The 13,627-nt window shown below is 33.9% G+C and overlaps 1 protein-coding gene across 1 annotated transcript in view; it reads left to right on the top strand.

Moving 5' to 3' along the window:
* The window catches only part of PHEX (phosphate regulating endopeptidase X-linked), a 256,040-nt gene extending 250,767 nt beyond the window's left edge, over positions 1–5,273 (top strand). Inside the window, exon 22 of the mRNA XM_074214253.1 lies at positions 965–5,273. Coding sequence (XP_074070354.1) covers positions 965–1,067 — 103 coding nt within the window. The 3' untranslated portion in view covers positions 1,068–5,273. The remainder of the gene's footprint in view (positions 1–964) is intronic.
* The last annotated feature ends 8,354 nt before the right edge of the window (positions 5,274–13,627 follow it).

Below are 13,627 nucleotides of genomic sequence, written 5' to 3'. Positions count from 1 at the left end.
ATTATTTTAAAAAGCTATAAACTATAAAATTTAGAAATGCCTAGTATAGCTTATTGTAGAAATTGTATATATTACTTAGTAATATGAGATTTTGTATATGCATGGCATAGTGGAAATAACACTGGAATGACAGTAAGGAAGTTTCATTCAGCAATGCAATTAATGACTTACTCTGTATAAATGCTATAAGAAAGACAAAATTTAGATAAGATGTAATTCCTGCTCTTTCGGAGTTTATGGTCTATTATGTTTGTCTTCTAACTCCAATTATGTGATTAACTAATTGTATGGCCTTAAATAAGTTACAAGGTCAGCTAAGTGATACAATGAATAGAGAGCTAGGCCTGTAGTCAGGAAGACTCATCTTCCTGTGTTAAAATCTAGCCCCAGACACTTATTAACTATGTGACTCTGAGCAAGTCACTTCTGTTTGCCTCAGTTCCCCCATCAGTAAAATGAACTAAAGAAGAAAATGACAAATATTTGTGAAGATTACCCCCCAAATAGGGTCACAAAGAGTCAGAACCAAATGAAATAACTGAACAAAGGTAAATTGAATAATCTAAATGACTTCATTTTTCTTGCCCATAATTTGAAGAAATTAAACTTAAAAATGATGATGATCTTAATGGTGATCTTAAAAATCCTCCCAACTCTAAGTTTAGATGCCAGTGTTCTTGATATCTTTAGTTATAATAAATATTCCAGTGAGATCAAAGATCTAGAGCTGGAAGGGACCTTCTAGTCCAATTCCTCATTTTTATAGATAAGAAAACTGAGGCCAGTGCAAATCAAATCACTTGTTTAAGCTCTACATAGATAGTAAGAATCAGAGGCAGGATTTGAAAATGAGGCTTCTGGCTCTAGTCAGTTTTTTTTCTCTCAGCAGCTTTCATCAATGACTGTTCAGTAAATAATGATAACTTATGAATTGAGTCATAAATGTTTTTATCATTTTTTTCAGAGTTAATGGTGCAGTAAGTAACTTTGAGGAATTCCAGAAAGCTTTTAACTGTCCAGTCAATTCAACAATGAACAGAGGAACAGAATCCTGCCGACTTTGGTAGATGAAGTTTTTCCTCATCCCATCCTCAGAGAGTTCTATTATGAGAAGAGCTGCAAGACTGAACTCTAACTTACCACTGCTTCTGATTAGTTTCTCTATAGAGATGGACAATATTTTGATTGCATCTTCATAATTTCACTGCATTGTAAATCTAATCACCATCTGATCAGGATTTTAGAACTTTTCAATTTAAAAAAGAGAGAAGAGTAGCTTTCTTAAGGGAAAAAAAAATGCAATCATTCCCAAACCCTGCTGTGGTATAGTGCTATGATCGATCACTGACATTACCCATTCTTCTTCATTTGTTGTCAGCAATAGTTAAGTGATACAGTACCATTTTAATCTAGTGCTTTGCAGGAGGGCAAAGCCAAATGTGCCTATAAAAAATTCAGTTTCTCTAACCTGCAACTGCCCAGGATGAAGATAACTTCCTGGTGGCCCAGGAGGTCTTGTTATACTGTACAATGTTTGATGATATATATAGTAACCATTATTCAACATTTTCTAAACAAATGCTTGCACATGGATAAGATTTTTGGGATTTTGATTTTCAAATAAAACTCTGATCTTCAACTTTGGCTACTCTCAGAATGGAATAATAACTCATAAAATTGACCCCATATTAGAATTAATAGTAACTAAATAAAAAAGTTCTTGTTCCTAGGTTTAAAAAGAAAAACAAAAACATTTGAAATTTATCACATAAGTTGAATAAGACTGGATAATATGACCCAGAAGAAATTAGCCCAGAAGCATGGAGGTAGTAGGAAAATTCAATGGAGACCAGATTTCCAAATGATTGTCCAGAGTGCCTCATCCCATAACCTGAAGGTTGTGTTTATGTAATAGGAAAAATCCTGGCTCTAAAAGTCTTGTTCTTCACAGTTCCTGTCCATCAATATTCTTAGATGTGTTTGTCTCCTATTCTAGGATTACTTTCTGAAAACAGAAGATGTCAAAAAGATGTTTCCAAGTTCTCATTTAGGAACTTTGTCTTCATTGACTTTTGGTTCAGAATCTGATTGCAGGGAAAGCCAAAGTCTTTTATATTTTTGTAACTATTGTCTCATTTCATTTTCCCTTACTCATTAAGAAAACAAAGACACTAAGCATAGAAGTAGGATTCCTTCCTTGATTCCTACACATTTTGGATATAATGATTTATTTCAAAGTTTCTTATAAAAAAATCATAGGGAAAGAAAGAATTAAAAAAATCAGTTTCCTTGCAAAGGAACTTAGAGTAAAAAACAAATACATGAATTTGAAATTTCAGCATATTTAAATTGAGATTTTAGCATTATATAGATTCTGAATCTATATAGTTGAATCATTTTTAATTTTAGCTAAAATTTATTTATTTTTTCATTAACCCAGTCATGTCAAGGATAAGATCTTAACTGTCTTAAAGTAATTAACTCATGCCATGTTCTACTGAATATCCATTTTCCACCTTAATTCATTATATTCATAAAAGAAATATTAATACCTTGAAAGAATAATTATATCTTGAAAGTAAACAATAGGAGCAATATTCTTTGATTCAACTGAAACATTAACAGTTCTGAATATGGCAAACTGAATATATTTCAGTATTAATCTAGCTGTCTTCATTGAAATGTACTACCAGTTATTAAGGGTTTTTTTTTTTTTGGAACTGGGTAATCATGTGACTGGATTTGGGGAATGATTACCATCATAAGAAAAGCCTTGACATCAAAATTGGCAAGGATGTCTTATTTCCTATATTGGTTTTGGAAATAGATGACCTACTGAAAGAGGGTTACCTTTCTATTTTATCAGTCAAAGCTTCCTGTGTTTCACTAGTTTATTTTATCTTCATTAAGAAATTGGGTTGGACTCATGGTGCTGATGAATTCATTTTCTTTGTCTGCTTCTGTTTATGAACTTGAATTACTCTTTGTTTTGTCATTGAACTTGGATATTTAATACTGTTTTAGGAATGCATGGAGAGCACATTGAATTTGGGTTGTCTTTGATTTAACTCTAAATGAATGTCCTCCTCCAGATCAGAGAAAGGAATTAAAGGAGAACAGTGGGAATAAAATATATCATTTGATCTGCTAGTTATAAGAAACTAGTGATCATTCATCTAGAGAAATAGAGACTAGAGGCTCACACAGTTTCTGAAACTGCTTTTTCTTTATTAATTTTTGTTATGTGGTATACTCATATCACAAGTTATTAATTTTGGCTCATGCAAAACATAATCCTAAATAGAATACTTTCTTCAATAACACAGGACTTAATAATGGACTGTGTTTGTATAACATTTCATAGATAATATGAAATGTTTTCCACATAAAATTGCTGTGAGATAGGGTTAGTGTTATTAACTCTGCCTAGTAGAAAGAAAGGCAAGGAAAGTGAGCATCACATGACTTTTCCAAGGATATGTAGCTAGTTGGTAGAGCTTGAGCTTTTTGATTCCAAGGCCAGTGTTCTTTAGATAACGCACACCATTTCTTATATATTATGCCACATAGACCTTGACATCCAGAGAACTCATGACTCCATTAATATACAACATAGCCATTTTTGATTTGGAAGTGAAGTTGTAGAGGTGTCCAAGTCTCATAGAAGTTAAGTGAACAAGTCACATAGTCTCAACTATCAGATGTTGGATTTGAATGTTGGTTTTCATGGCTCCATACTAAGAATTCTATCCATGAGATCACATTGCTTCTACTACATATATATTTACTCAAATATTCAAGGGTTACCATTCTGCTGGTGTAGCTCATATGCTTGTCAAGAGTCCTGAACAAATTAGACATTACGTAAGATACATAATAAGGTCACCTAGTACAATTTGCTGTGAAAGGTAGTTTGCTCTAGGAATGTAGTTTTAATGAGGAAGAGGAATTTGGGAATTAACACATCAAGTGAACTGAACCATTAGAGTCCCCCATCCCCTCCATCCCAAATGAAAGTGCCTTGAATACAGTAAAATGCTATGTGTATTACTGTGAATTCATAGTGTGATGATGCTCATCATAGTATGATAGATTTAGAGATAAAAGTGGCCTAGAGGTCATTGAATCCACCTTTTTTACTTTATGGATCAGGAAATTGAGATCCTGAGAGGTCATGTGACTTGTCCAAGGTCACATAACTAATAAATCTCTGAGGTGGGATTTGAATTCATGTCTTTTTGACTCCAAGAATAATGTCCTCTCCATTTGTTCTTGTTGGCTTTTAGGAAATAAATGAAATTTAATGATAATAAATATTTGCTATGACAGATCACACCAATTCTTGTGCTGAATGCTATCCCCCAAAATGCTGACTAGGTTTAGTAATAACTCACATTTTCCATAGTACTTTGAGGGTTTATAAAGTACTTCTCTAACATGTTCCTAAGAAGTAATTTTTATATTAGCCTTATTTTATAAGTGAGGAACTGGGAAGTACACCGAGTAATTTGTTTGTTTTCCAAAGTCAGAGGAGCTGGTAGGGTGGGAGTTTGTTGAGGAACTGATTCCATGGCTAATAAGCACTCTCACAAGTCTATGCAACTTCAGTTGGGAACCTAGTATTGGGCTGCAGTTTCACGTTTTCCTCTTATGAGATGGATTTTGATGTGACTAACAGAAGCCTAGCATTCATAAACTAATGTAGAGTTTATTTAATGCCTTCCTCTGGGAGAGCTTGAAGTCCAGCTCATAAATATAATGTCATTTAGCCTCATGGCACTCTAGGATGACAGCTAAGAGGTAGAGTTGGTCAAACAGAGCTATCTATAAACTACAGGTGCAAATACCTGAGGAATAGAAAGGTTTATGGCTTGTCAGGCATCACAGAGCAAAACTGTTTTAGATTCTCAGGACTCTGGGCAACTTTCTGACCCCCTGATATCTAGAGCTCTCTTCTGGAATCTGCCATTTATAAATGCTTTCTTTATGCAATCATTATTTCAATGGCACATATCACTTAATACATTTTTAGTCAATACCTTTTGCATAAACACTCAGTTGCATATTAAATTACTGAGGGATAGTGTATACTTATTTCATAAGAAATAATCCTTGACTCCAGAGGCAGTGTACCACTGGGTTGAAAAAAAGTCTTTTTCTGTTTGTACTTTTCATTGTATAAATCTTTGTCTGAAGATTCATTTGGTTGTATTTCTCTTTCTCCCTCTAAAAATGTGGAAAGTGATTAATGATAATAAAATTTTGTTCTATTTCTTCCGTTCTTTCCTTATATCTGGTGAAACCAATTGGACATTCTATTTCAAGGAAAAAGAAGATAATGAACACTAGCATGATTTTTCAGACTCTGAAAATGGAAATGAACTTACCCTTTTTTAAGGGAAGGAAAGAGAGATGGGTAAAAAAGAAATGGTTGTTCTTTATCATTGGTAAGACTGGGAAGGAACTAAGATCTGTAGCTTTGGGATAGAGTTTGGTTAAATTTAACTAACATTTTTAATATTTGATGCTAGTTTCAGTGTTAGGTATTAGGTATATAAGGTAAGAAAACAGGCCCTACCCTCAAGGAGATTATATTCAATTATAGATATATTCAGGAAAAGTAATGGGAATAAATAATCAGTCTCTATAGTTCTAGCATTGCACAAGTGATTGGAGTATGCCACAGACATTTATGTTTACGATGGGTTTGTCACTGTGATCAGTGATAGTGAAGACACAAATGAAAATGACACAAACCTTATTCAAAAAGAACTTACAATCTAGTCGGAGACATGCCATATACACAAATAATTATAGTAGAAAAGGACTACAAAGGAGGAGAAAGCATATTAGATGGGTGATAAGATTAGGAATTTGGTAAAACTATATAGAGAAGCCACTAACTGAGCCAGGCTTTCAGGGTAGGATTAAGATTCCTCAGAGAAAGTAGAATTTTGAGAGCTGGAGATTTTAAGGAAGAATATTCTAGATATGGGAAATGACATAAATAAAGATATGGAAATAGGAAAATATGGAAAATACTCCCCTTTGACTGGAACATAAAGCTTATTAGGGGAAACAATACAAGATGAAGATGGAAAGACAAATTAGAAGAAGTTTGTGAAGGACTTTCAGTGTCAAGAAGTTTGAGTTTAACTATTAGGGAATGAGAAATCTTGAAGGTTTTTGAACAGGGAAGTAATATGACCAGAACTATAAACTGTGAAAACTAATCTAAGCAATAAACTGAAAAAAAAGAAAGTTTGAATTTGGATTTATCAAATCTATACACTATTTTTAATTTATAATATATTATCCTAGCATAGTTTCTCTTTGATTTAGTCAATGTCATTTTTCTTAGGCCTATACTTTTGCTTGAATCTCTCTGAATTCTAAGTTTATCTGTTTTAGTGTGCTTTCTTAAATAATTAATACTTAATATAAAACATTAAATCTAAACCTATGTAATATTATATATCTAGTCATGTCCATTTAGAAAGATTGCATATGAACAAGGGATATGAAGAATGCCCTATCAAATGGTAACTCTTTTATATCAAATCTATTAAAGAGATATATACATAGACATATGTGGGGGTTGGGAAAGATAGCCTCTGAGGTCTTTCTGATCCTAGGTCATACCATTTTAATGTAGTAGTTCTGCTGAAATAGGCAATCATTCTGCATGTATTATTCATTTCTTAGGACCGTATTGTGTTTGGTCCAGAAGGCAGTAAATTATGGTGTTTAGGAAGCTTGTATGTGAACATTTTATACTGCTTAAAAAACTAGTCCCAAACCTAAGGGATTATATTGAAGCACATCAATGCCTCTAGAGGGCACCTGGGCATGATTTTGGTTGAACCCTTGTGTGGGGAGCTGCTGGGTTTTGGAGACTGTACCTCAGATGAAGCAGGGCAATAGGGAGGAGGTAAGAGATGAAGGAGCAGCATTTAAATAGTGCTTTAAGGTTTTCAAATCACTTGGTGTCATATTTACAGAAAATGAGTGAAAAGTAAAATCATCTACTTAAAAATCACATGGCAAGTAAAGATTTCAGGGAGGATTGAACTCCATTCTTCTGTATTCTAAGATAAGCATTCTTTTTTTTTTTTAGCATTTTTGATTTTGATTTTTTTGAGAGAGAGAAAAAAGTGTATGTCAGTCTGTGTTCAGATTCCAATGACACTGTCTCTGGGATGAATTGTCTTCTTTATCATGAGTCCACCAAAGAAGTTGCTTCAATATTGTTCCCACATTTGCTATTACTATATGTCTTTCCCTCCACTCTATTAATTCCCACTCTCATTTATTCTATTCGCTCTCTCTCCTTTCACCCTGTCCTTGTTCAAAAGGGTGTGTTGTATCTGAATTTCCTCTCCCATGATCTTCCTTCTTTTCTATCACTATTCCCCCTTTTCCTCTCATCCCATATTTTTCCTTTCATTTTTCTCTAGGAAGGAATACAAATAGTTCAACATTAAGTTCCTCATAGTCCTTCTTGTCCGCCCTCTCTATGGTTCACCTGAATCCTGTACTTGGAGATCAAATTTTCTGTTCAGCACCAGTTGTTTCAATAGGAAATTTTGAAAGTTCCCTGTTTCATTGAAAGTCCATCTTTTCCCCTGAAAGAGGATATTCCATTTTGCTGGGTTGTTGATTCTTGGTTGTAAAACAAGATCTTTTGCCTTCCAGAATATCATATTCCAAGCCTCACAAGCCCTTAATGTAGATGCTGCCAGATCCTGTGTAATCCTGACTATAGTCATGGTATTTGAATTGTTTGTTTCTGGCAGCTTTTAGTATTTTCTCTTTGACTTAGAAATTTTGGAATTTGGCTATAATATTCCTAGAAATGTTTCTTTTGGGATCTCTTTCAGGAAGGGATTGGTAAATTCCCTCAATTTCTATTTTACCCTCTACTTCTAGGATCTCAGGGCAATTTTTCTGTATTATTTCTTGGAAAATGAAGTCTAGGCTTTTTTCCTGGTCATGACTTTCAGGTAGCCCAATAATTTTTAAATTATCTCTTCTGGATCTGTTTTCAAGGTCATTTGTTTTTCCAATGAGATATTTCACATTTTCTTTTAATTTTGTTGTAATAGTTTTATTTCTTCTTGATTTTGCAGAGTTATAGACTTCCTTTAGTTCCATTCTGCATTTGAAGGAGTTATTTTCTTCAGAGAACCTTTTTATTTCCTTTTTCAGTTGACTACTTCTGCTTTTTAAGGTATTTGTCTCCTCATTTGCCTTTTGTGTTGCTTTTTCCATTTGGCCTAAACTTGTTTTTAACATATTATTTCCTTCAGTATTTTTTGTATTTCTTTCACCAGGTGGCTAATTTGGTTTTCATGATTTATCTGCTTCATTCTCATTTCTCCTCTCAATTTTTTCTCTACCTCCCTTAATTGCTTTTCAAAGTCTTTTTTGAGCTCATCCATAGCCTGAGCCCATTTTCTATTTCTCTTGCAGGTTTTGGGTACAGAAGATTCAATTTTGTCATCTTATGAATCTTCCATGGGACTGAAGTAATTTTCTATGGTCAGATTCTTCTTTTTCTTTTGCTTGTTCACTTCCTCAGCCTATGACTGATTTACTTCACTTCTAAGACTTTGGGGTGTTTTTTTTGGGACAATCTACAGGGACCTTAATTCCTCCAAGGTCTTATGAGAGGCTCTGACTGATCTCTTGTCTGTTCTTTGGTATGTAGATGACAACAGTCCCTCCCCTCTGCCCTGGAACTGTAAGGAGAGTCCCTGCTTGGCTATGGTAGTATGGGGGACCAAATTGCAACCTGGATTTGGATGTAGGCTAACAGCTGAGTCCTGTCTCATGGAGAGCAGGGAGACCTCTGCAGTCTCCCCTGACCCCTTACTGTCTGTGGGCTATGCTCTGGAGGTGCAAGTTGGCTTCCCTGATTCCTGCTGCAGGTTCTCAGGACAGGGCTGCTCTGAGGCAGGTGCTTGCTATGCCTCACACTCTGGTGTGGCAGTTCTCTCATCATCCCTTTAAGCTGTTCCTAGTGATCCCTAGGCCAGGAGGTCTGGAAACCACCCCCTCTGCCATAGACCTCAGGGATCTAGCACCTCTTCTGGTTGTGGTTACATTCCCAGTAGCTTTTTCCATCCCCCAGTCCCAGTGAAACATCTTTCCTGTGGAACTTCTAAGATTTCATGGACTGGGAAATTGTACTCATTCTTTCTGTGGGTTCTGTCCCTCTAAATTTTGGCTAGAGTCATAATTTGGCAGCTTTTGGAGTTTTTTGGGGAATGAGTTTCTGGGCATCCCTGCCTTCAGGCTGCCATCTTGGCTCCAACCCCCACCCACCAAGCATTCTGTCTTTATGTATGGATCCATTGCTGCCTTGAGGCCACTTGCTGTCTTGAATGTAAGTTTCTTAAGGACAGGTACTGTTTTATTTTTGTCTTTGTGTCTAGAATGAATGGCATTATAATAGACAATAAATAGTGAATTTTTGGATGACTTTATATTGCCTTCTTTTTCTTACATCTTTGGGAGAGGGGAAAAGAAACCATAGATGGAGAGAATTAGGGAAGGGATGCAGAGGATCTTTGTTGCTGCTTCACCAACTCTGCCATGGTCAAAAGGTTTTGAGTCAATTTTAAAACCTAGTTGTATAATTAAGTTGGGGGAGAAAAGATTGAAAGTGAAGGATGAAATTGCCTTAAAGGCACCTGCTTGTCCTTCAAATTCATGTGTCAGCCCAAGTAGCAGAAGGGGCAGTAACTTGGAGCTCTCTTTGATTTAGAAAATCATGTCTGTTCAGTGGAAAACAGATTAAAAATGCCATTAGTAGCCTATGGTTTACCCAGCAGGAATCATCTTAATTAACAGCTTAATTAGATAATTTAATCCCCTTTAGAATTGGATATATGAAAATGAATATTAGATAGTCTCAGTGAGCCTGAAAGTATTATGTGTGCATATATTTTTATATATGCACACATACTCATATATATATATATCTGTATATATATATATATATATATATATATATATATATATATATATATGCCAAAGCTATAAGCAGAAAGCAAAAATAGAAAGAATCTAGGATCAGTGGAAGAAAATCTGATATGCAATTTTAGTCAGGTCTAAGTGGTTTTAGAAATACTCTTCATTTGAATATGTTTCATGTATTTTGTTTCATTAAATTCTACAATTAATAAGGTAAATGAATCCAAGTGATGACTCTGCAGTCGATTTTCAGCACCTTCTTTTAAGCTCTTAAGCAAATCTTGGAGAATTGGTAAAGAAAAATATGTAGGTAGTAGTGTGGTGGATAGAGTTCTGGGTGTAGTCAGGAAGACCCATCTCCTTGAGTTCAAATCTGGGCTCATTACACTAACAGTGTAATGCTGGGCAAGTTACTTAACCTTTTTTGACTCTTCTGTTAAATGAGCTAGAGAAGGAAATGACAAATCCCTCCATTATCTTTGCAGAGAAAACACCAAATGGGGTCATGAGAAGTTGGACATGACCAAAAATTGATTGAAAATGTTCTTTGATGGACATATTTTAAAATGTTTCACTTTTCTCTTAAGGATGAGATAACAAAAATTACTTTGTGTTTATCTCTTTGATAACCCTTCTACTTGATAGACAAAGGACAAATTAATGTAATGCAAATAATTATTTACAAATCCACAGAAGCATTTTGTTAGTTCTGACAGTACTATCTTCTAGTTTCCATTTTATCTTTTACTATGAAGCTTGAACACAGACTAAATAATTAGAATGAAATTTCTGAATGCTACTCAGAGTGTTATTTGTATCTTTTACTTCTTTGCAAATTTAACTGGGAATTTCTTTAATCATATTAGAAAACTTTGCTAGCTTATAATTTATGAGATTTCTACTTAGTTCCCAAATTGGTTTACAAGCCAATTTTTTAAAAATTGTCGCATGGATAATAGTTGTGTAACTTGCCTTCCTGTCATCTGGATGCATTGCAAACACAACCTAGAAACTATTCTTTGTTTGGACCTGAATTTATAATTGCTTTTGTGAATGATCTCAATATCCTCTATAGGAAAAAGCAACATAACTAAAAGATGGCATAATGCCTGAAATCTTGAGTACTTTGACTACTTTGTTTTACTTGCTGAACATTTCATATACTAACTACCTATTGGAAGACACAAGAATGATAAGTAAATTAAACAAGAAAAGAAAGTGATTTTAATCAGGAGTATCATTAAATATTATTGAGATATATTAAAGTAGCCTCTTATTCCTAGACTTTCTCATTATAAAACAACAAAAAACAAAGCTATTGGCTTAAAAGTAAAGCAAAAGTTCCCTGGAATAGAAGCACTATCCCAGAAATAGAACCAAATAAATACAAAACATTAGTGTTCGGTAAAATCTTTGGAAATTAAAAAAAACAATAGAAAGAATTAATTATTTAATAAAACTTAAATAGCAATATGTTTATTTATTTATTTATTTTTGTTTTTGCAAGGCAATGGGGTTAAGTGACTTGCCCAGGGCCACAAAAGTAGGTAATTATTAAGTGTCTGAGGCCAGATTTGAACTCAGGTACTCCTGACTCCAGGGCCTGTGCTCTATCCACTACGTCACCTAGCCACCCAGATGGCAATATGTTTAAAAAATAAATTATTTTTATTCTATATACCTTAATAAGATTCAGGTGGATAATAGATTTAAACATAAAAATATTCCAAAAATGTAGGTGACAAAAGAATAATATTTTTGGAGAGCAGAGTGTATCATGGTGGATAAGTACTTTTTTTTAATGTGTTAGAAGAATATGAAGACTTCAGAGAAGAATAGGAAGACATATGAACTGACACAGTAAAATAAGCAGAACCAGAATTAGGGAAAAAAAGCACAGAAGGATCTAACAATGGAAATGAAAAGTTCAAAAATATAATTGAATGCTGCATAAAAATAATAATGACCAAAGCTGACACGGAAGAAAATACATCTACCAACTTTTTTTCCTAAAAGTAGAAAGCTACAAGTATGGCATGTTGTATATACTGTCAGACTTGGTTATATATTGGTGGTTTTTACTGAAATGCTTTCCCCAGTCCATCTTTCGTCTTTTTTTTCCCCTTTTTTTCCCCCCTGTAAAAAAAGAGCTTGAGGGGTAAGGAAAAGAGAAAGGATACTTTTAAGACTGAAAGTGATATTTAAAAAAATGATACAACTACAATTTAAATAAAACAAAGATTAAATTATTGGAGTAAAATGCATTGAACTACATAAAATGTTACAACTTCTGTAAAATAAAAACATACTCAAAATTAAAGGGAAGATGGTGGATTGGCATGGCTTCACATGCCTTGATGATTAAATATATTTCCTGTCTCATGTTAAAGAAGGGGTATGCAGTAGGGGTGGGATGATAAATGCATTTTCAGAAATAGTGGATACATTGATTCCCCCCTCTACTTCCCATATACTGCTTTATTTTGTATACTTGATAGGGTGCAGAAGGATTTTGGGAAAGTGCAAAAGTAAAAGCTTCTTGAAAATATTTCAAAAGCTTTCATTTTAGGGGCAGCTAGGTGGCACAGTGGATAGAGCACCAGCCCTGGGGTCAGGAGTACCTGAGTTCAAACCTGGCCTCAGACACTTAATAATTACCTAGCTGTGTGGCTTTGGGCAAGCCACTTAACCCCATTGCCTTGCACGAAAAAAAAACTAAAAAAAAAGATTTCATTTTATTTTTTCAATTATATGTAAAATTTTTAAAATTATTTATAAAAAAAAACCTTTGTTTTAAATTCTCTACCTTCTTTCCTTTCTCCCCTAATTGAGAAAGCAAGCAATTTGATATTGATTATGCAGGTAAAATCGAGCAAAACATATTTCCATATTATCCATGTTACCCCCAAAAAACCACCAAAAAGAAAAAGAAAGTTAAAAAAAAGTATGTTTTTATCTTCATTTCCATCAGTTCTTTCTCTGGATATGATTAGCATTTTTTCATCAAAGTCATTTGGAATTCTCTTGAATCATTTTATTGATCAGAGTAACTATTATTTACAGTTGATCATAAATATTGCTGTTACTGAACAATATCCTCCTAGTTTTGTTCACTTCAGTTTGTATCAATTCATGTAAATTTTCCTAGGTCTTTCTGAAAACATCCTGAAAACATTTCTTTTAGCACAAAAGTATTCTGTTGCAATCACAAACTGCAAAAAGTTCAGCTATCACCCAGTTGATGAAAATCTCCTCAATTTCCAATTCTTTGTCATCACAAAGAGAGCTACTGTAAATATTTTTGAACATATAGGTCCTTTCCTTTTTCTTTGATCTCTTTGGGATACAGATCTACCTGTGGTATTGTTGAGTCAAAAAGTAGGCAGTTTTATCAATCTTTGAGTATAGTTTCAAATTGTTCTCCAGAATGGTTGGCAAATTCACAACTCCACCAACATTAGTTCCCAATTTTTTCATTTCCTCTCCAACATTTATCATTTTTCTTTTGTCATGTTGACTAATTGGATAAGTATAAGTTATTTAAAATATAACTTACTAAGTTATTTAAAATATAAGAAATTTTAAAAATATTTTAAAAGGGATGGTAGAAATAACCATAAAAATATTTTTTTTTCTGAAGTAGACTCTA

This window comes from Macrotis lagotis, chromosome 1, assembly GCF_037893015.1.
Source record: "Macrotis lagotis isolate mMagLag1 chromosome 1, bilby.v1.9.chrom.fasta, whole genome shotgun sequence".
NCBI classification, from domain to species: domain Eukaryota; kingdom Metazoa; phylum Chordata; class Mammalia; order Peramelemorphia; family Peramelidae; genus Macrotis; species Macrotis lagotis.
The sequence above is the reverse complement of the archived record's forward strand: the minus strand, read 5'-3'. Positions and strand labels throughout refer to the sequence as shown.